The sequence below is a fragment of the Gambusia affinis genome, linkage group LG10, assembly GCF_019740435.1.
Source record: "Gambusia affinis linkage group LG10, SWU_Gaff_1.0, whole genome shotgun sequence".
Classification (NCBI taxonomy): Eukaryota; Metazoa; Chordata; class Actinopteri; order Cyprinodontiformes; family Poeciliidae; genus Gambusia; species Gambusia affinis.
The window spans coordinates 27,902,451-27,926,146 of NC_057877.1; the positions used below are offsets into that span (position 1 = coordinate 27,902,451).

At 37.5% G+C, this 23,696-nt stretch overlaps 2 protein-coding genes across 16 annotated transcripts; one reads left to right on the forward strand and one right to left on the reverse strand.

Moving 5' to 3' along the window:
- Positions 1–1,780: 1,780 nt before the first annotated feature.
- On the forward strand, positions 1,781–4,675 carry dnajc19 (DnaJ (Hsp40) homolog, subfamily C, member 19). Its single transcript, XM_044130603.1, has 6 exons — positions 1,781–1,936; positions 2,272–2,323; positions 3,942–4,015; positions 4,115–4,194; positions 4,320–4,390; positions 4,469–4,675. The coding sequence occupies exons 1-6, from the start codon at positions 1,934–1,936 to the stop codon at positions 4,543–4,545; spliced, it is 357 nt and encodes a 118-aa protein (XP_043986538.1). The 5' UTR covers positions 1,781–1,933; the 3' UTR covers positions 4,546–4,675.
- A 481-nt stretch (positions 4,676–5,156) lies between these two features.
- fxr1 (fragile X mental retardation, autosomal homolog 1) lies at positions 5,157–23,227 on the reverse strand. Of its 15 annotated transcripts, none has more exons than XM_044130593.1 (19): positions 23,000–23,224; positions 19,855–19,907; positions 19,678–19,771; positions 17,901–17,972; positions 17,637–17,785; positions 16,887–16,980; positions 16,058–16,174; positions 15,794–15,964; positions 14,888–14,966; positions 14,612–14,721; positions 14,380–14,466; positions 12,977–13,108; positions 12,585–12,813; positions 11,270–11,363; positions 11,032–11,144; positions 9,744–9,950; positions 9,519–9,596; positions 7,759–7,841; positions 5,157–6,781 (listed from the first exon to the last, which is right to left on the reverse strand). In XM_044130593.1, exons 1-19 carry the CDS (start codon positions 23,048–23,050, stop codon positions 6,629–6,631), a joined length of 2,166 nt encoding a protein of 721 aa, XP_043986528.1. In that variant the 5' UTR covers positions 23,051–23,224; the 3' UTR covers positions 5,157–6,628. The 15 variants fall into 15 exon arrangements, 11 of the variants coding, with proteins under 11 accessions (XP_043986528.1, XP_043986526.1, XP_043986527.1 ...); XM_044130591.1 differs by having other exon boundaries at positions 14,380–14,472; XM_044130592.1 differs by having other exon boundaries at positions 12,585–12,810; positions 14,380–14,475.
- Between the last annotated feature and the right edge of the window lie 469 nt (positions 23,228–23,696).

Genomic DNA, 23,696 nt, shown 5'->3' on the forward strand with positions numbered 1-23,696 from the left:
CTCTCCAATCTCTCCTGACTCAATCTTCCCCATCTCTGATTTTCTTTTATATTTATGCTGGAATATTTAATTGTAGACAAAAGGTTACTCTGGGCTCCATTCATCGCGCACAGGCAGAATAATCTCCTTTAAAAGGCTTGACATTTCAGGCTTTTCAAAAGGGGCTGAAAAAATTATATCCCCGCTTTTGTTAATCAATGAAGTAGAACTCCTCCGAACAAAAGAATTAAATTGCTTGGTTGGGTTAATAAAACACGCAGAAATAGCTGCTTCCTGCGGGCTTTTGTGCCTGTCACTGGCTCCCCCCGCCATCATATGCAACCAGCACTGTAATTCCATATGATTTGAGGGGCAAAACTCTTATTTCTCCTCTCAGTTGGCTTTTTAAATCCCACTGGCTGATTGGCTGGCAGCGCAGTTAGGTCTGACTTCCACCGAGTTGAGCAGAGCGGCGAGTCCACTGCAATTTACAATTTCTATACTGCCTCTGCCTGGAAAAATACATTGTAATTATGCAAATGATAGGGGCAATAATTAGGCCCTTCACTGTCCCATTGTGTCAGCTGCAGCCGCATGTTCCGGGTTAGACAGTCTGCGCAGGGGATTCTGGGTAAAACTATGCAACAGCAGAGAGTTAAGGTGCAGCTCCTGGCAATGATATGGGCGGCGTGGACAACCGCCCAGGGCAGCATGTTGTGGGGGGAGCATCATGAGTGCCAGAGCCTGACTTTAATCCCAGACTTCTACATTTAATCTCGGAATTGTGACTTTTTTCTTAGAATTTTAAAGTCAGATTTCAAACTTCAATCTCAAAATTCTGACTTTAATCTCGGAATTTTTTATTTAATTTGAGAATTCTGACTTTTTTTCAGGGAATTTTGTGTCCATCTATGTGAAAATTCAAATAAATTACCCAGCATTTTTAGGTAGGTCAATTAAAAATAATTAAAACTGTTTCTTTCTTGTGATAGGACCTGTAAACCTGCACGTTCTCCACACTTGAAGCATGCTCCAAATTTATTTGGTAGATTTGAGTTTTAGGACTAGATTTTCCTGATGGCGTATAAACAATTTAAACAATTCTGATTCTGAGGAAAAAAATATAAATTCTGAAATTCAAGTCTACATTCTGAGAAAAAAAGCTAAAAATGATTATTTCTTTCCTTTTCGAAGAAGGTGGGCCTAATCCTTTTAGCAGTCACTAAAAAATAGGTAATTTTTATTTTAATCTCAGAATTCTGACTTTTAATCTCAGAAGACTAAAATTAAAATCCTGAGAATTAGTGAGCCTATTTGTCTTTTGTACCATTCACAATCCTTCACCCTGATCTAGCATGCAGTATATGTGCATTGTTTACTGTAGGTTTTATTTTTATGTTTTGCTTTGTTTTGTTTGAAAAAAAAAGGAACAGAGTTTCTCCTGCCTGGATTTGTTAGTCATGTTATGAAATGAAATTAAATTAAATTAAAGAAAATCTTTTTTCATTTTAGTCTTAAAAATACCAGAATTTGTACTTAGCTCTACATTTCTGTCTGTCTGGTGACATAATTTTTAAATATTAAATGAAATGATCTGATCATTTACTCAGAACTTGAGAAGCTTTTGTATGAATTATTTTTTATTTTTTTTACTCTGACTAGATTCATTTCCTGTACGGTTACTTCTTACTCTTACTTGAGTAAAAGTTTTGCGCACTCTACCCACCTCTGTTAATTTCTCATTTAATTCAAATGCACACTGTGAGGTGATCGGAAACCACAGAAACAAACAGATGTCTTCAACTGCTTCAGCTGTCGAAGGGAATGTAATTTTACGACACTTCCCAACCGTTTGCGGCATAAACACATGGACGCCTGCGGTTAGCTACGAGAACTTGAGAGGTCAAAAGTTATGATCCTAATCTGCGAAATAAACGGGACATAACACTGAGACATGGTAGGTCCGACCCGATATTTATCATTGAGTGTGACATTAATGTATAAAATGTGTTCCGGGTTCTGAAAATGACCGGAAAAAGTTGAATTCAATAGCTTATCTAACATTAGCTTCCATCTCTGTGACCTAACAGTATATTATCAAACGCAGCTTATAAGTTATTTACTGCTTTAATCAGCTAGCTTAACGATTTTACTGCGGCAAATGGTTCCAAGTTTCCGAATAAAACAGAAAGAGACCGCGCTGGCGTCGCTGGTCTTAGTTTACGTGTGGAGCTGCTGATGAGAGGAAGACTCAAGGTTTTCCTCTGATTTCTTCTTCTCGTGTCCCTGCAGGCCAGCTCCATGGTAGCAGTGGGACTGGCTCTTGCAGCTGCTGGGTTTGCAGGTAAAACATGGAGCCCTTCAACTCTAAACAGTTTTATGTCTCACATTTCATCTGTTTGGACAGCTTCAGTAAAAAGTGAACTTACTTCAAAAAATCTGTTCAATTAATCATCATAAATCACAAGTTAAAGTCTAAAGAACCGGAGAAAAGACTAACTATAAAATGTTTAAAAATGTTCTATATTTTCCGCAATAAAGTGCATAATGCGGAGTATCAAGATCATTGTAGATAAAATTAAAAGAAAAAAAGACCATTGATGAAAACTGCGGATATTCGCTGATATCAAAACGTCAAAAATAATTCATGATTAAAGGCATAAACTTATATTAAAACAGAGACATTGTCTGGAATGTGCATAAAAAACTCAATTTTCAGACACAGTAAAGTTATACTTTTGAAATGTTTTGTGATATTTTGAGTAGATATGACCTCTTTTTTTCTTGGGTGCAGATTCGCCATGAATGGCAAAAAACATGGCGGCTTAGAGTGTGCTCCTGGGAAATGTAGTTCTGATGCAGTATAGGAACCTGAGGAATACTAACTTATGAGCGAACATCCATCCATCCATTTTCTAACACCTTGTCCCTACTGGGGTCAGGAGGAGCTCCTGCCTCTCCAGATAACGTTCCGGGCGAGAGGCGGGGTCACCTGGACGGGTCACCTGGACGGGTCGCCTGGACGGGTCGCCTGGACGGGTCGCCAGTCTGTCGCAGGGCATATTTAAAGTTACATTCACTGATGTAACTTTAAAGTTGGTGGTGTCAGGTTATAGTATAGATCCAACATTTCTTTCAGGTTCTGGACATAATATTTTCACAGTAAATGAAACCTAAATGTGTCCATGTCTACCAGTTTAAGTCCGAACACTTTTGACCCAGTATTTACTGTTAAATCATTATAATTTACAGCGTTATCAGCAGAGTTTGGTAAAAGCTAGTTACATGAACTTGAGTAATGTTTTTGAAAAATAATTACTTTTAGGAGTATTTTTTAATATGCTTTACTTTTAACATTGAGTAATTTTATTTTAAAGTATTTCTGCTCTTACTTGAGTAAAATTACATTTTTTTCTTCCCAATGAATAAAAACAAGTTTTAACTAGAAATCCACCAGACACAGGCACACACCTGCAGTTTGTTAAAGTTTCATAAGTTTTTTTATTGAAAAAAATTGATTTAGGAAAATTTTCTTTTATTCCTAATTTTATTTTTTGTTACTTATATAAATTATTGTCACTTCGGTCCTTAAAATACCTAAATTTCTAAATCAAAATCAAATCAAACTTTATTTGTATAGCACATTTCAGCAGCAAGGCATTTCAAAGTGCTTTACATCAAATCAAACACAAAAATACAATGCAACATAGAATCAACAATAAAAACAATAACACCTACTTAACTTTAGATTTTAGTCCGTTTGATGATGTAATTTTCAAATATTAAATGATAGATAATTTGATCAGTTGCTCAATACCTTTTGCCAAATACTTTTTTATTCTTGAGTAATTTCTTGGACGGCTACTTTTTACTTTTAGTTGAAGTATTTCTACTCGGGAGTATAATTTTTGGGAACTCTGCCCCCTCTGGTCAGCAGTAAGAACTGCATGTTTTCCCGGCAGGTCGCTACGCCATGCAGGCCATGAAACAAATGGAGCCACAGGTGAAACAGGCCCTCCAGAATTTTCCCAACACGGTAATTAAAAAAATAAAACTGAAAGATTTTATTTATCATTTTGTGAAGCCAACAGTGGCAGCCTTTTATCAGTCAGCGTTCTGTTTTCTGCTGCTCCAGGCTTTTGGCGGCGGATACTACAGAGGCGGGTTTGAACCAAAGATGACAAAGAGAGAAGCTGCTCTTATTTTAGGTGTCAGGTATGTGAAATTTGCAAAATGCATAAACTTTATGCCACTGTGTTCTCATCCAGCCGTTATCTTTTTAAACTCATTTTTCTGATTGTGAGAATGATCATTTCTTGTGCAATATTTCTCTTTTTCAGTCCCACAGCCAACAAGAATAAGATCCGAGAAGCCCATAGAAAGCTGATGGTCCTGAACCATCCAGACAGAGGTACGTTCTGCACCCGAGTCCTTCACTAAAACCTGAGCTTTTACTGCCAGTAAAACTGAACGGGTGTTTTTGTCACAGGTGGTTCTCCGTACATCGCTACAAAAATAAATGAAGCAAAGGACTTGATGGATGGCCAAGCCAAGAAACAGAGCTGAAGATCTGGACGAAATCAAATCAAATTAATTTCACGCTGCTTTTATACGCTGCATTTCCTGGACTGAGTTAAGGAAGCACTTGATCTTTTTTCCAATTCTTCCCAAATAAAATCAAATCACAAAACAATAACTGTGTTTAGGAAAGCGTCAATTATTTTCCATTTGACAAATGTCTAAAATATTGCTGGATATCCACAAATATTAGTATTTTGATTTTTGTCTCTAAGTTAAGCAAATAAAAGTTTATTTGTACAACAGGATTTCACAAACTGACGTCACAAAACTTAATGCTTTTTTTTTTGTTTGATAAATGAATTAATTTGAGAACTGTATTTTATATTCACCTTTTAATATAAAATTTGAATTATTTGGGATTAATAAAGCATTTTTTAGCTCCAAAATGTTAAATATTTCTTTGCAACATCAAAACAAACCCAACAAAACCTAAAGGGGAAAATACTTTTTCACAACCTACAACATAACTCCAGTCCAAAAATGAGCAACTCCTGTAAAATTGCACTAAAAAACCCAGAAATCTTCACACAGATTGATGCGTTTCTGCAGTAATATGAGCATCAAGGTGAATTATATAAATGAATCAGACATTTGGGTTCAGATCTACATAGAAGATCAAGTTTATTTAGGAACTACCTGCGTACAAAACATATTGCACATCAACCAACCAGACAATCCTTAAAAAAGAAACAGTTTACTGTAGTTGACCCAACAAAAACTCTTGGGATGTCACAACTGTCAGTAGTCCAAATCGTAGATGGATGTATGAAAACCTCTGGATATCACGTTTTAGTGTCAAGAAAAAGAAGAGTGTCTTTATTTTTTTTAATGTTTTTTTTTTTTAAATACTGTACACTTTTTAAAAAATAAATAATCCAAATAAATCTTCCTCAGAGGAACAGTCGTGACCAGTTTCCAGCCAGCCAGTGTGGAAGAACCATGAAAAGACCATCGTCGCTCTGCTTTGGTTTTCTGCAACATCTCAACACCGGATTAATCCAGTTGTTATTTTTTACAGTTTTCTGAAGTCCTCAGTGTCGTACTTGATCAAATAAAAGGTTGGGTAGTGAGATGTTCCCAGAAAACCAGCAACGCAACGGCTTTCAGACTCCACTACAATCAGCTTTAAGAGTAAAAGGTTACGCTTCAGTGCAAACAAAACAACTCTTCTCATTTCTTTTCCAGATCTGCAGTAATAACATCTCTCCTATGATCCAAGTGGTTGCATATTAAAGAACAGGAAGCAGCTAAAAGTCAAAAAATCCTCCAGATACACTTAAAGGATCACCAAATCCCCCTCCCAACGACTTTAAGAGCAGAAACACCTGATTTGAAAAGAAGGCTCTGAAACCCCTCAGCATTTCGCACACTGACTCACCCGGACTGGTTCCACTGGTGGCAGGTGACTCTGACTGGTTCCACTGGTGGCAGGTGAGGGGAGGAGGGATTCCAGATGGAGCGCAGAGCCAGGCAGCAACTTGTTGAGTCTACTCTCAAGGCACGACAGCTGATCACAAGTACGTCACACTTGGGTTTTTCAGCAAACCTTCAGCACTCTGCTCAAGCAGAATATTTAACTTGATGCACAAAACGTCCCCAAAAAAAATGATTCCACTTCGTTCACCTGGTAGAAGGCAGACTACGACATTATGAACCAGGAAAACGGCTGCATCCACACCACAGTATCTGATTAAAATCCCTGTCTGCATTATGGAAATACTGCATTTAGTCCGAGCTCCAAGATGAAGAGAGGACTAAAAGTGCAGCTCTAAGTGTGTGTGTGTGTGTGTGTGTGTGTGAGAGACTATCTTTGGCAAGCTCATACTGGAAGAAGTATTGAAAAGAAAATGAACAGAAGCAGAGATAAACATGTAAAGGTCGAGGTTCAGAGCGCTAAAAGGTTTGCTGCAGAACGGGTTTCAAATATTAAGTTAAAAAAAAACAAACAAACAAAAACAAAAACAGTGCTTGTTGTGTTTAGATGTCAACATTTGACGCCTCTATGCCGACATGGAGAACCAATCAAATGTCGTCAATATTTGAAACCATTTCCTTTGCTGGGGTCAAACTAGGAGAGTCCGTTCATGACGGGTTGTGGGTTCGAGTCCCTCTTGTAGGAGGAGACGTTGGGGGCGGTAACGTCGGACACGTCGTCGTTGGAGCCGTTGGTGGTTGCCGGAGCCGCCGGCGGGCTGTGCTCAGCAATGACCTCCGCCTGACCCTGAAGACACAGAAACAAAAACACGATGAGGGAGAAACTGGAAAGTTCAAAGGAAGGAAAAAATCAGCTGATCACACAACCGAATATAGCTGCGTTTCCATTGACCGTAAAACTGCGGAAATAGAAATTACGGAAAATAAGCGTTATTTGATGAAAAGTTTTTGCACCAGGAGGAGGTGGATTTTCAGCCGTATTAAAACTGAAAACGATGAAGACGACGACAGGAGGTGGTAGGAAGATTCTGTTTTTTAATGACTTATCGCACAGACAAACTTAATCACACATGATTTTAATCATTTCTGATTGGATGCCAGAACCGCAATTGCAAAATTCCGCTAATGTAGAAAAAACACGGAGCTCTGCGCACTTTTGTAATGAAAATGTAGCCATCAGGTATCTCCATTGACCATAAAATTGTGCAAATTAGAATTACAAAACTAGATTTGCTCAATGGAAACATGGCAGTTAAGTTAAAAAAAAAAAAAAGTTATTGTGCCGTTTTGGCCGTATCAAAAATAGCAACTGAAACAGTTTTTTGCGTCAGACGTGTCATAATCAACAATCAGATGTTTCTCCTGGCAGAAACAACAAAGAAGACGACAGGAAGTGGTCGGAAGATGATGGCGCTGCATGTTTTTTAATAACTTATTGCATTAACAAATTTATTCACAGATTTCTTATTTAATGGAAGAACCGCAATTGCTAAATTGTGTGTTTTTTTTTTTACTTACATTAGCAGAATATCAAAGTTTTGCGCACATTTATAATGGAAGCGTATCTATAAGGTACGTTTCCATTGCCCTTAAAATTGCATAAATTTGAATTACGACGATAAATTTGCTTAATGAAAAAGCCTCAACTTAAAAGAAAAACTTTTTGGTTTTTCAGCTGCATCAAAATTAGTGCATTTCGCAATGGAGATACTTTTTTTGCGTTGCGTTTGTAGTGGAAACGCAGCTGCTGTAGCGTTTACTGACCACTTCCTTGTTTTTCTTGGTATCCTTGGCGGTCATCTGTCTGCTCTGAGATTCAGCCCTGGATATGTAGTCGGCCACAGTCACTGCATTAACAACCGAACAAAAACCCTCTCAGGTTAATTAACCAAACACACACTGGCTCCAGGTCTGAGGGAAAGTCGAGCAGGTCTGCTCTAAACGTTCAGCCTCGTGTTAATTCAATACCAATCAGGAAAAAACAGGCAACAGCAGCCGATTTATCACACCAACATCTCATTCGTTTACAGATACACAGACCAACATAAAAATATTCATGTTTAAAACCACAAACTTCAGTCAATTTTAGATTTTTTGTGACAAACCAACACAAAGTAGAAAATATTTATGAAGCAGAGGGAAGATAATTAGCGACGCACTGATTTGTAAATTTGGGCCAACATCGGTATCGAATATTAATAATGCTGTTCTGGCCGATAACATATATCTACATGTTTTCTTATCAATTAATACGACCAAACTAGATGGAAACAACAGTTTACTTATAGAACTGATACAAATATGTTAAAAAAATGACAAACATCAGCCGATAGCAGAGGTCGTGCTAATAAGTTTGTTGCAATGAGTAATTAATCAATTAATCGCACGATAAATTAAAATTAACTTAGTAATTTCCATTCTGATAAGATTTTGTGAAGCAAAGTTTTGTTTACAGACTTCATTGGTTTTAGCTGTCAAATTGTCAACATAAATCTTCCGGCTGATGTATAAAAGAAAATGGACGCAGCGCTTTGCTACTGATTGTAAAAATTACAAGAACTTGATAAAGTCAGGGGAAAAAAGTGAGGTCAAAGGAAGTAGGTCAGCTATGCTAGCTTGACTATGACAACCTTAAGATGCAGCTGTGCAGCAGAATTCTGTGTTTTGGTTCAGTTAAAAAATATAAAAAGGGGATGTGCTGAGGTGGCGCAAGGGTTAAGTACAACCCACATAAGGAGGCCTTGGTCCTCGACCCGGCCGTCGCAGGTTCGATTCCCGGCTTGGCGACCTTTGCTGCATGTCTTCCTCCTTCTATCATTACCCACTTTCCTGTCAATTAACTATCAAATAAAGTTAATAAAACCTTTAAAAAATAAAAAGGTGACTTAAACACCAACTCACAGATAATCAGTAGAGCAGATATTGATGAGCTAATGAACAAGCTAACACAGCGGTAGCTAATCTACAACAGCGATCACTGATTAATAATCACCAAATAAACATCAAGCCTGAAAACCTAAAACTGTAACGGACTGAATGTTCCCACTGAATGTGGGAAATGTTTGAGTGTTTTTTTGGCGTTGAATCCTGAAACAAATTGTGGCGTTGTCAGTTTCTATGGCAACGCCACAGAGGGCGAGAAAAACAAGAATAAAAGTTGTTTTGCGTTGTTCTTCACTGCATTATTTTGTCCTAAGCTGTGGCAAACTGCACTGAATTAATACCTTTTATTTAGTTAATGGGATCGTTCTACTGCTGCAGCGCGGCTTTGGATAACAGGTAAAAGAAATTTCCAGATGTAAACAACAGGTAAGGTAATTTTATTTCTACAGCACATTTTCAGCAGCAAGGCAAGTCAAAGTGCAGAGGGTCCATAAGGACAAAGTGTTGTTCTGTTAGCAGCTGGAACATGCAACATTCATGCCAGTTAATTTCTGCTTCATTTAGTTCTCTGTTGCTGTCCCACAACCAAGCGTGAGCGGCGGTGGAGAAGTGTGCAGCGGCGCCTGCAGCTGCTGCATTACCTGGCTGCCTCTCCTCAGGCAGGCGCATGCGGCGGCGGCGGCTGCGATTGCGACGCTGAGGTTTTGCTTCGGACAAATCTGGGAACGTTGGGTCATCACAAAGAAACGGGTCGGTTCCTTTGTCAAGGTTTGAGCCTGAATGCTGACAGCAGCTCTGTTCCCTCTGACTCGGGGAAGGGAATCATGGACAATTTGTGCTCCAAAGTAAATAAAAGTGAAAAATACCTGTTCCATTTTCGCTGACGGAGGCGTTGTCGGACTCGCTCATGCCGTCTATCAGGGTGGCGTCCTCGTCCGTTCTGCGTCGCCGGGAGCGACGGCGGCGGTTGGCGGGCAGGTTGGACTCGCTGGCGTCCGTGTCGGCCGTCTGGTCCGTCTCCGTGTTCGTCTCCAGGCTTCCGTAGGGGGGATTGTTCTCGTGATCCCTGGAGCCTGCACAAAAACCAAATTCCCCGGCTTGTAAATTTTTCCCACAGTACGACTCAAACACGCTCCGAACTTTTACATCACCAAACTTTGTCTTTTTTAGTTCGTTTTTATTGTTTTTGTTTTTAATTTCAATTTCTTTCTACCATCAATAGTGTTTGATATATTGATATATGACCTTTGTTGTTTTATAGTGTTTATTTTATTGTTTCCATTTCTTCTGCAGGGACCTTAACTGCTTTGAAAGGCACCTTCAAATAAAATGTATCATTATTCATTATTCATATATGATATAACTGACTCGTCTGAGAACAAAACACAAATTTAACTAAAATCCCCCAATTTAAGTAACTTTGTTTAGTGTATAAAATGTAAGATATTCAATAAGTCATCAAGGCATTAGGACTAATGAACATTCATTACAAATTGATAAATTGAGTTCAGGTTAAGGAGCTTCTTGCTCAAATTAAATGCTAACAAACAACAAAAACCTCAAAAATAATAATTCTCACCAGGTTTTCTGACCTTTAGCAAATGTAAATAATGTTGGCAGTTTTTTTTAACCAACCTAAAACAAGAAGAGTTTAGTCTGTTTCAACGTCAGAAATGTGTCTTTTTATTAAACGTATCTGGTTTCAACTGTAAATAACATTTTCCAAATTGTTTTTATCAAATGTAAAATTAAATTTTTTATTTATTTTATTTTATTTTATTTTTTAAAGGCTTTATTGGCTCTAGGGGCCTTTATTTGATAGTTAATTGACAGGAAAGTGGGCGAGGAGAGAAAGGGGTAGACATGCAGCAAAGGTCGCCAGGCCGGGAATCGAACCTGCAACCGCTGCGTCGAGGACTAAGGCCTCCTTATGTGGGTTGTGCTTCACCCCTGCACCACCTCAGCACATCCATAAAATTCAAATTTATTATAAAACTGAGCAGTTTGAATATCAAGCACTTTCAAGGACCTCATTGAAATCTGAATTCAAGCGTTTTTCAAGGATTTCAACCAGAATCCTGAAAGTCTCAGGCACCAAGTTATGATCTGATAGGGAGAGTTTCATTTTTGTTCTTATTTGAAGGTGAACTGTACCGGAGTTGTATCCGTATCCTCCTCTTCCTCTGCCTCTTCCTCCTCCTCGGCCCCGGCCGGGTCCGGGCCTCCGGCGGCCATCTCTCTGTGGGCGAGGGCCTCTCTCTCTCTCCCTGCAAATTTCAACAAACCAAATGGAAACGATACGAGCAGAAACATCGACTCTGGAGATCTGAGCGCCCCCTGGAGGTTGAAACGTTTCTGCAGCTTTTTAGGGATGAGGAAACTCAGAGCTCACCCGTCCAGGTCCTCTCCTGCCAGCGACCAATCACTGAGCTCGTCTTTACGCTCTGAATCAGTCTCAGAGGGATTCGAATGCTCCGAATTGGCGCCTGAATTTAAGACGATGCAGGAAAATAAAACGAGAAAGAACAAACAGCAGGGATCAAGATTTATGCAGATAAAATGTCAGACCTTTCCAGGGTCAAATTTCCAAAGTATTCTGTTGTTTTTCCAACTCAACTCAAAATTTTTAAATTACTTTATGATTATTTTAATAATCGATCAAAGAGGCAGTATTGACTCCCTTTAATTGTACCATTTTATAGCACAATCAAGTAACTATTATAAAAATGCTACATAAAACTCTGGAAAAAGCTCTTAAAGTGATCAGTTTCTCTGTACTTACTGTAGGTTTATGTTTAAGTTGTTTTTTAGTTTCTGAACTACTGACATCATGTCTCTCAACCTCCAAGCAAAAATTTAGTATTTGCAGACCATGAGAAATGGTCAAAATAACAAAAAAGATGCAGAACCTTCAAACCTCAAATACTGCAAAGAGAACAATATTTATTTAGAAACAACAAAAGGAATGTTTTAACTCAGGAAGAGCTCAGACGTCAATGTATGGTGGAGAAACCAGGAGGTTTTCAGTGGGGCTCAGTGGAGTGGGCTCTTCATTTTTTCCAGAGCAAAACATGAAATATGACTTCAAATAAAATTAACTTCCTGATTTGACATCTAGAAATTGGGCCTTTGTCTTCTAAAACCTCCTGCTCTTTCTGAAACTCCGCCCACAGGAAGTCATCTATTAACCCTTTCTACCAGCAGTAACTCCTGTAATGAGCTCAGCAGGTGTTTGCTAATTGCAGCTGGCTAGTCTGAAGGAGTTGAGTGGAGGAGGAGCCAAGTCCATCTGAATGGTTCCCATGGAGACTCAAGGATTTCTCAACCATGAATGAAAGAATCAAGGCAACACTCCAGGTTTGTTACTGATGAGGTCATTTTAACATAAAACTGCCCCTTTAATCCGATTCATTGTTTCAGGTCTCGTTGTTAGGCTTTAAATATGAGGCTCACAAAAACTAAAACCTGTGAAGAAGAAGAACAGGAAGGGAAGGAAAGAAGACTAGATAGAGGAAGGATGGGTAATCAGGCAAACAGGATGGATGGATGTGTAGATGGACTGAAACTGAGAGAAATACAACTTTTACAGAAAAGGACAGTTGAAGGAGTCTGGCAACAGAAACGTTTTCCATACATATCCAGATGTGGAAATAAAATCTCAAGTTTTCCTGTAGCAGCCCTGAAGAAGTGAATTATTAAACACTTACTGTATCCAGTGTTGTAGCTGTGGCCTCTCCGGCCACGCCCCCTGCTGTTGTAGGAGCGGCTGCCGCGCATCGAGGCCGACGACGCGTTGGCGCCGTTGTCTGCGTTATATCCCCCGCCGCCTCTCTCTCCTCGCTCGCCCCGCTCCCGATCGACCGGCCGGTGACCTTGGGTGATCTGACGCAACTGCTCATCGATCTGCATCCGCTCCAGACGAAGCTGCTCAACCTCCTTACACAAAGAAAGTCAGAACCAGGACAAAAATGAGAAGATAAGAAGAGAAAGAGGGTGACTGGCTGACGCGTTGATGCCGTTTAAAACAGATGGAAAAATAAGGCAAAGCTGACATTTTGAAGGTCGTCACAGGATGTGCATGCAGAGACATCATACACACATCTACACTGCATCCAGAACGCCTTGTCCTGTTTACACTGAATCTGGCTAGGCTGCTTCCCTGAGCATAATCCACAATTTGCTTCAGCTCTTCCTCTAGCTGCTGGCTCTCCACAAGCAGCTCCACCATGGCCTACACACACACACACACACACACACACACACACACACACACACCGCAGCAGGAACGCAGACATGCAGACAGCACAGGACACACACACAGACACACACACACAGGACAAAGTGTTAGCAAAGCAGAGGACTAGCAGAAATATTCTGAATTATTAGGACAATATAAGTTATGATGTTCACTACAGGGCTGCACAATTTTACACACATGCAGCTAAGAAGAAGAAGATGAACAAGTTTTATTCATGTATCACTTCTAATTAACTCATATTAATTAGAAGAAAAACAACACAAGCACAATAAAACACACACTGTACACAAAAATAAAAGAAAAACTACATTTTAAAATGTTCCAGTTGTTCTGGGTGGCTCCCTATTTTCTAAGTTTGTTCTAGATTAGTAAAGTATAAAAGATAAATATCCGTTCTCCATGTTTGATTCTTGTTCCGAGTTGCTAAGTGTTCAACACTTTATAAACTAACAGGAGTTTCTCCAGGTCTGCTCCGATATTACAATTTTAAAACCAAGTTATGATGTTGTTTATTACTGAGTCAACAATAGATTGTGATGAATATTTTCTCTTTGCTGCTTTGCCTCAAAATATTTGAGGTTTGGGCAACTAATGCTACTTTTAGGTAGTGATTAATCAATTATTCTGATAAGTTATCAATTAATCAGGACAACTGGCAGACTCTGCAGATTTTTTATACAATATTAAAAATACATTTGCAGATGCAAATCAACAAATAGTTCAATTAAGTTTTAGATGAGAAAATGAACATTGTATTGACAAAAATGCAATAACAGTGTTACTTTAGTGAACTTTACAATATATATATTTTTTGGAACAATTTTGGTTTAATTACGGCTCTGAATGTGTTGTTCTTTCATCGGTTGGCCTTTTCTCCAGTCTGTACACTTCAGTTAACGATTAATCGATTACTGAATTAGTTTCAACGATTAATCGGTTCGGTACCCGGAGAAAACCCACACATGCACGAGGAGAACACGCAAACGCCATCAAGAAAAGCCCCGCCCCCAACCCCCCGGCTGGGATTTGAATCCAGGACCTTCTCGTTGCTAGGCAACCGCAACACCCATCCAGCTAAGACTGTAATAATAAACACTGATGCTCTGGTTGAAGCCGTTCGATATGTGGTGCAGCTCTTCTCCGTTAGATCTCAGCATGTTAGCAGAACAAACTGAAAGGTGAAGCCAGTGAACATCAGTCTGGGTTCGTTCACGCAGAAGGAAGGAGAATAAAAGATGGCTTACGTTCAGGTAGGAGATGTGATACTCCAACAGGACCTGAACGTTGCCGATACTCTCCTTAGTACCGACAAAGGTGAAGGGGACCATTCCCTGTGTCAACAAAACACAAACACCAAACACACACGTCAGTACCAACTGAGAGTGTGTGTGTGTGTAATCCAAGTCCATCGTTGTTTTAAATAATCCGGAGGAAGACGCTGGGCTAAAGGAAGTGATGCGGGAGTAGCATTCTTACTTCCTGTCTGGGTTGCTTGTTGTCGTTGTCTCCTTCTATTCGGACCCGGACCACGCCAGACTTATCCACCATCTCCTGGATCACCTTCCCATTCTTACCAATCACTTTGCCTGCAGACAGGAAAAGACGGAAAGCATGAAACTTTAAAAACACGCTTTCAGATCAAGGGAGAAAATACCTTTACATAGAGAAAAATAAATATATTTTTTTTTTTTTTAAACAACCCTATAATATAGAATAATCGGCTTGATGTAACCAAACTAAAACTCTGCATACCAACAAGATTCCTTGGCACCTGGACTGAATCCTCCACAAACTCCAGGAAGCTTCTGGCCTTCTTTACAGCTTCCTCCGTCTAAATTACAACACAAATATAATCTGGATTAAAAACCACAACAAATAGTTTTTTTTTTTTCAAAAAGTTAGAAAAGTCTAGGAATATCTTAAAAATCAGGTAGAACAACTCTATTGGTCAGATGTAAGAGGTTTTTGGATATTTCATTAAAAGCATAAAAAAATCTACTGTTTTAGATTAAAACCTTAAAACCATTTTAATATAAACAACATAAACAACCACGAACAACGGATACTGGATATTGGAGAAATTATTGTGATAAACTATCATGTTGTTGTTTTGAGACCATTTAACGGCATAATAATAATAATAATAATAATAATAATAATAATAATAATAATAATAATAACTCTCTAGAAGATCAATAAACTTTACATTCTAAGGAACATTCAACACTGGAACTGGAAAACATTTTAAATATCCAAAATAAATAAACAAAACAACAAATAAAATAAATCATAAAGTCTCTGAAACAAAATTATCCTTAATAAAAGAAGCCAAGTGAGACTAAAGCACTAGACTGAAGACTTGTATCTATTCTAAATTAACACTTGAACTGGAAGAGATTTTAAATATCAAAATAAAAATAAAAAAACAATAGAAACAACACATAAATTAAATTATGAAGTTTGTGGAAACTATATTGCTGCTCATAAAAATGGCAAGTTGAGACAAAAGCACCAGATGAAGTCATCCAGTTTTTAGTGGAGAGAGAAAAAAAGACAAACAATAAATCCAACAAATGGAAATAACCGAGTTATAAAATAATAATAATTTTATTAGCGATTAATAGATGTATTGCGACAGGCCTGGTTCCACCACCGTACCTCTCCATAAATCCTGAAGGTCCCGGTCTCTTCGTCCAACTCGATGGCGGTGACCCCTGGGAGCTTCCTGGCTTGCTGGATGTTGTTGCCATGGCTACCGATGGCCAGGCCCATCAGGTCCGTCCTCACCGTGAACTCCTGCTGGAAGGACGACACCAGCTGCCTGGAGGTCTAAAACGCCCGACACAAGACCGGGAAATTAACTCACAGTTGATCTGGGAGTCTTCTGTAACAGATGACTGGCTCCTGCAGTGACCTACTGACCTCCAGGTGCTTGGTGGCTTCCTGGTTGCGTGACATCAGCAGCAGCTTGGTTCTCAGGCTGCGCAGGTGCATGTCGCTCAGCAGAGAGACGCGCTTCACTGTCGACTCACTGGTGGACTGCACACAGGAACAGGAAATGTTCACAGAGAAGAGCAGCTTTATGGCAGTAAAACTACTTCATCGTGTTTCTACTCCAGGAAAAGTAGAAAGCAGCCAAAATTACTCAAGCAAGAGTAAAAACGTATTTGGTAAAAAGTCTTCTAAGTACCGAGTCACTGATCAAATTATCAATCACTTGATATTAAAAATCACCTCATCAGACAGAACAAATATAAAATTAAGTGGAAATTTTGGTATTTCAAGAACCAAAATGACAGTAACTCATATAAGTAACAGAAAAACAACAAAATGAAAGTTTATTTCAATAAAAACTGCAGTAACCTACTTTGTAACTTTGCATTTTTTAGTGTGTGATCCAATTTTCAAGCATTTAATATTCAAAAATCACCTGAGCAGGCAGACCAAAATATAAAAGTTATGTGGAAATGTTGCTATTTTAAAGATCAAAGTGATTCACACAAGAAAAATAATTAAAAATAATAATAAAAATTTTGAAATCAGTTTCTTTCAATAAAAATATTATAAAACTTTATGTGTCCGGTGAAATTTCTGGTTTCCTCCAGTAAGAGTAGAGAAACTTCAAATAAACTTACTCAAAGAAAAAGAAAAATATTCCTGAAATTACATTTTTCCAAAAGGTTCCTCAGGTAAATGTACTGGAGTAACAGTAACTAGTTAGTGTCCATGTCTGCGGGTCGGGCAGCGTTACCATGATCAGCAGCTCGCTGCTCTCTGGGCAGAACGAAACTCGACAGGCTCCCACTGCTTTCTTGAAATCCTTGTGTGCGTTGTCGTTCTGGCAGCTGCAACACAGGAACACGGCACACATTTCCATCAAACAGGAACTAAAGATGCACCAAACCACTGGTTTCACTGCCAGTACCGATATCTGACACCGATCCAATACAGGAAAAAAAAACAAAAAAAAAACAGAAATCCCTCAAAGCTGTGGATGTTTATCATTTACCGTGATTAATTTCTTATCATGACAGTAATTTTGATTTATTGTTGTCACAGAAAATTCCAGTTAATGTTGTTTAAAACCCCTCAAAATGTCTGGATTTTTACCATTTTCTCCCCCTTTAGTTCAATTAAAGCATCAATTCATACCAATACATTTGAAAATATGATTAAATGAAGTTACGATTTGAAGTTTAATGATCTAAATCACACTTATTTATGCGACTTGTGTCCTAAAGAAGCAAAATACAAATAGGAATAATTTTCAAGCAGTTTTTGTTTGTGGGAATATATTTTCTGTGACACCCAGTAACAGCCAGAGTTACCAAAAACACTAGTAATAAATACTGATTGTGGTCACTTTTAATGTTATCACAATATTAGTGACACACGATACATCGGCTCCAACATCGATATTATAATTATATATATATATATATATATATTTATATATATATATATATATTAATATGGCATCTGGATAATCTGTGATACGCACGCTTCCTGTAGATCCTGAGGAACGGAGACAGTGCACTTGTGAAAGGAGTTCTTGGTAACGGCCTTGTTGGGGTTGACCGGCCGCAAACGGTCGAATGTTACGATCTCGTTGTAGGTGGCGTCACAAGCGGCGTACTCGATGACGTAGAACTGGGAACGGAGAACATAAACACAAATAAATTAAACATTTGGTAAATTTAAAATAAATGATTGAAAGGTTTGGTAAACTTAGAACAAGCGTAGAAACGTTCATGAAGAAACTCACGTCTCCCTTCATCATGCGGACTTTGGCCAGCCACCATCCACAAGGCTCCTGGTCGTTGGCTCTGGAGAGAATCTGACAACAATAAACCAGATGTGAGAAGGGCTGGGTAGGAACTAGTTACATTTACTCAACTACCTTTTTATGAAAAATGTACTTTTAGGAGGAGCCATGCTTTTTACTTGAGTAATTTTATTGTGAAGTATTTCTACTCTTACTTGAGTCAAATTTCTGGATTTTCTACCCACTGAATGAAAAACAAACATGTTTTAACCAGAAATCCACCAGACCGACTCACACCTGCAGTTTCTGTTAAAGTTTCACAAGTTTTCATTAAAAGAAACTAATTTGGAAATGTTTTTTTATTTTGCCCGATTTTGATATTTTTTGTTATTTATATGAACTGGTGTAAATTTCATCCTTAAAATACCAAGATTTCTATTCAACTTTATGTTTTGTTCTGTCTGATGATGTAATTTTTACATATTAAATGATTGATAATTTGACTAATTTTACTTTTACTTGAGAAAAAATATGTTGAAATAGTGATTTTTTTTTATTTATTTTTTTTTAAGTAGTGATGCTTTTATTTTTGGCTACTCTGCCCCCCTCTGTTTATAAGAAGTGTTGGGAGATTTTATTGATTTTTGAAGATTTAATTTTTGGAAGAATACCACTGCATTCCTTGGGTTTCCGTAGCTCAGCCTGACTCTGGACACCCAGGATCACCGTAGCGTCATACTTGGCTAAAAACACAACGTCAACACACCCACGGCGGCCATCTTGGTTTTACAGCTTCTGTTTATTAAGACTTTGAATTCAGGTCAACTCAACGACAGAATATTAGCACCAGGCTAAGATTTTTTTTTTTTTAATTGCCAGAATACACTGCAAAAACACAAAATCTTACCAAATATTTTTGATGTAGTTTCTAGGGCAAAAAATTTTGTTCACTTCAAAAAGTAAAACAAAAACTTACAAATAACTTTTCATCAAGATGAAGAATCTTGTTTTAAGTAAATTCCTTAACAGTGGTACTAGCTCTAGATGCATTGGCAGATTAATTCACTTATATCAATACATTTTTCCTATAGGTGAAATAATTTGCCAGTGGAACAAATACTTTTTATCAATATTGAAGAATCATTTAGTTAAAACAAGCTCATATTTATTGCTTAAAAGTTACTTGAGAATTAGTTTTCTCTTACTTCAAATATAGTGAGATGTTTGCACTAAAAACCAGACAAAACTACTTGGTAAAATTTTGTAGTTTTGCAGTGAAAAGTTGTAATATTAGGAGAATAAAGTCAGGAATGTTGAGAATCTTGTGATGTTATTACAGATGAATAGAAATACTTAATTTTTTTAACACGTTAGCATCAGATTATCATCAGCAACAGGACTTTAAATCGACTGAACAAACAACTGAGTCTGTTTACAAAAACAATCAGAAACTGAGCTGCATCATCAGATCCTGATCACTTTAGAAGCTTTTTACTCATTAAAGTGACACTTTCTTCTAGTAAAAGTTTATCTTTATTCTAAAGAACCGTCGCAGCCTGTCCCTAATAATCCGTACTATAATTCAAAGAAAGGATGACGGAAATAAAAGCCTTTTTTTTTAAAGTATCATTTTTTTAGGAAAGAAAACAAGCAAAAGGAAAAGTTGATTAAGAGTCAACCATTTTATTTTTAATCCATGACGCCCAGCTTTAGTAGTAATTCAGGAGAAAGGGGAACATGGCCGAGGAAAACATGGCCGAGGAAAACATGGCCTCACCTCCACCTCTTCTCCTTCTCCGATCTCCTTCTTGGCATCCGCAGGTGGAGGCAACCTGACGTCACTGAAGGGCACCTGGCGTTCTGGCTGCCAGCTGAAACAGAACGTCACACTTTATTCAAAACACTATTCTGTGTTTCATGTTGATTTGCATAATAAAGAAGAAGACTTGCTTACTTGTTCTCAAAGGCAATGGTGAGAGAGTCATCGTGGATATCTTTGACAAAGCCCTGCAGGACAAAAACAGGTGAATAAAAGCAGCTTTTATTAGCAAATCCCTGAAACCAAATAACTCACAATTATTTTGGTCACCGATTATTCTATCAATAATTAAGAATACGTGGCTAAATAAAAAAAATCTGGATATTAATTATCTGATTAACTGCCAGATTAATTCATCTGAAACAGTTTAATTTTTGCACAGGATATTAGAAATATATTAAAAGATAAAAATAAACAACAAAAATTTATAGGAAAATAAATATTTTATTCCCTAAAGTGCAATAACAGTATTTTTTAAGCATGCTTGATTATTTTTAACAAAGAAGCAAAAATGTTGATTATATTTCATAATAACAAATTAATAATTGGATAGAAAACGGTGTTTAATAGGATAAGTACATATTTTACAGGATTTGAACCAGGTGAAGCTAAAACTGCCACCTGAGGAGTTCTGTTAGAACATATTCACAAACACAGAGGGTTTTTCATCTTAAATACAAATTATAAATATCTTTTGTACAGTTTTGGTTTAATTACTGCCCTTACTGTGTTGTTGTTTTACCAATTTGGTGTTTTTAGTTTGTGTGTACTCCAACTGGCTTTTAATCACTTCATCAATTAGTTGACAATTATTTCAATAATTGATTAACTGCGATTAATCATTTCAACCGTAATAAAAATGCATTTTTCTTGCTTTTATGCCTTTTACTTGCAATAATCAAGGAAATAATCACTTATGATACTACTAATAATAATTACAACAAATGTATTATTTAATTTTATTCATTTCTCAAATGTTTTCTAAATCTTTGCTCTCTTTACCATTACACTCAGATGCTACGCTCTGCAGTTAGCATCTCAGCTACTAAACATAGGCATCAGGTGTGCGCATTAAAATCCATCCAGCTGTCCAAATATATTTTTAACATGCAAAACCCGACTGCCTTACTCTGGAAACAGGACATACTGCTACATACTGCAGGAAATCACCCATCCTGCCATGACAGCCCAGTTTGTTTTTCCTTCATTAATAAATTAGCAAATGTAGCTCCAGCTAGCATGACATCATGCATGGGTCTGTCATGATTACAAATATTCCTGAACTGTCAGGGAAATTATTGCAATAAATATAATATTATTGTTTTGAGATATTTTTTTTGACTAATATATCAAGATAATGGCATAATAATGCAAGAACATCTTCTCAAAAATTAATAAGCTTTCATTTCCAAAGAACACTGAAACTGAAATATCCAAAATAAACAAACAAAACAACAGACATTATAAATAAAATTGGTTTTTAAAGTATCAACAAAGCAAAACTGCCATTCAAAATTTATTACTTATTAGGTTCAGCAAGTAAAATATGAAAAACTACAAGTAGGACTTTTGTAAAATAAATAAAAAAAACATAAACCAACTATTTTGTAGCATTTTCCAAGTTGGCGGCTTTTCAAAATATTATTAATGTTTACTTGTACTTAATTAAACATTAAGCAAAATATTCAAACAAGAATGCAAATGTATTGCTCTTATTTTCATTTATCATTAAAAGATTGATTTAGTGCTTATTGTCACACAACAAATATTTTGATTCTGGGCCATCGACATTTTACACTACAAGCAGAAATTACTTTTGTGTATTTAAAATGGAGGCTAAACACTAAAACAAGATGTCAAATGTACACCAGTGTCCAGTTTCTAAATGTATTAATTTAATCATTTAAATAGTTATCTTTTCACCAGTTGTTTTCACAGAAAATTAACTTGTCGCAAAGAAAAAAGCATTTTGTAGGCATTAAAAAAAAGATTGGCCATAAAAACCTGATAGGTGAATCTCTCCTGTTGTTTACAGCCCAACACCTTGTAAGTTTTTATTGATATGTTGAATATTTCCATTTCAAATGGTTAAATTAGTTTTTCATTTCATTTTTAGCTGTGTATATATGCAGAAAAATTGCAGTTTTAAATATAATCATGTGGCTAAGACAAATGATTTCTGAATCTCTCCTGTTGTCTAGAATCCAACAATTAAAAACTTTGAAGAAAAAAATAAAAGCTTTTATTGATATGTAGAATATTTAAGATTCAAATAGCAGTTCAATTAATTCTTTATTTGATCTTGTTGTGTTCATACGCAGAAAAGCTTAAACGTACCTTCAAAGTTTGCTTCAAGGACACACTACAATAACTTTTATGCAAGTCATGTGACCATTTTCAGCAGAAACCCAACCCAACATTACCTCAATGCAATTTCATGTTAATCGTTACATATACAGATAACATACAAGTTAATGAGTCTGAAATATCTTTAGTTGAGTGGGTTACAGTGGAAAAAGCCTTGAGGAAAGTATGAATCAGACTGATCTAAGGTATGGAAGTGAAAGAAGAAACAAAAGGGAGGAGAAGGAAAGGAGAGCTAAAAACATGAGGGTATCACTTTGGGTCGGAGGTCCAGAAATAGCTTGGAAGTGTGCGGTATCAGCGACCCTGTGCTGGCATGCCAGCTGGTCGGGAGTGACAGGGAACAGCTGGCTCACACATGCACATAGTAAAGATAGCTGGGACGTGATCAAGTACCAAATATTAGACGGTGACAGAAAGTGGTAATCTGCTCAAAAACTACCTGGCAGCTTGATTTTTAATTGAAAACCCCAAAATATAAAACGTATTCAAGTCCTAACGCTCATACAAACACAGAAAAGGGGGATGAATGTTACCTGGATACCGTGTTTACTCACATCTTCAGACGTCAACAGTTTGGCAACTAGCAAGTGAGCTAGCTTTTAGCTAAGGAAGACAACGCTCAGAGTAAAACTAGACCGAGGGACGTAACTTTTATTTGTTTAATAATCAATACACCACAGAACAGAGGATATTACTTCCTCATAGTGATTAACAAATGTCGTCAAAGAGTAATCAGACCTGTTAGCATCGTTAGCTTAGCTTGCTAATTTGTGCTAGCTCTGCGCTTGCTGTCTAATGATGGATCCAGAACCGGTCCGAACAACCACCCGCTGTACCTGATGTTTCAGCAGAACATGCAGTACTTGATAACGACATGTTACGTTTCCAGACGTGTTGTTTAGCCGGGATTTACCTTGTAATAAGCGCCGTTGGAGCCACGGACCTCCACCGCCAGTTCTTCCATATTGGACACGCAAAGGAAGCCGGGACGACAGGTGTTCCTTAACGCATCGGGGTGAGGTTAAAAGCGGATGAGTTTCTGTTCTTCTGCTTTTTATGTTTACTTTTTACCCTCGGAGTTCAATAATCAATTCTACATCGCTGTGAAATTATAGTCTGTGCTAAGTAGCAAAAGGAAAATACGCGCATGCTCAAATCTAAATCAAAATAATAAACTGCGCACGCGATGAAAAGTATAAATATTCTTTCCTTTTTTAACTTAATTTAATGCCCGTCACCAAAAAAACAGATGATGCCTTTTATTTACACACCTCATAAAGTAAAAATATTCAAACTAAGTTTACAGTAGGGGGTGCTCAAAGTGTGGACTGGGGGCCGTTTGCAGCCGCTGGAGTGGATTTGTGCGGTCCTCCTACTGCAGTTTAAGTTTAATAGAAGTTAGTCCTGCCAGCGCATGTGGAGACTTTTTCATTTTAATTACATTAGAATTATAGCAGCGGAATTTGTGTTGTTCTTTCCTACCGTTTTCTACCAAAAGTCAAAATATTTTGATGAAGCAGATGAATATCTTGCCATTCTTGGAAATGAGCATCAGAAAATTTGAATTTATTAATAACCCTACTAGCAACATTAACATAGATTAGAATGGA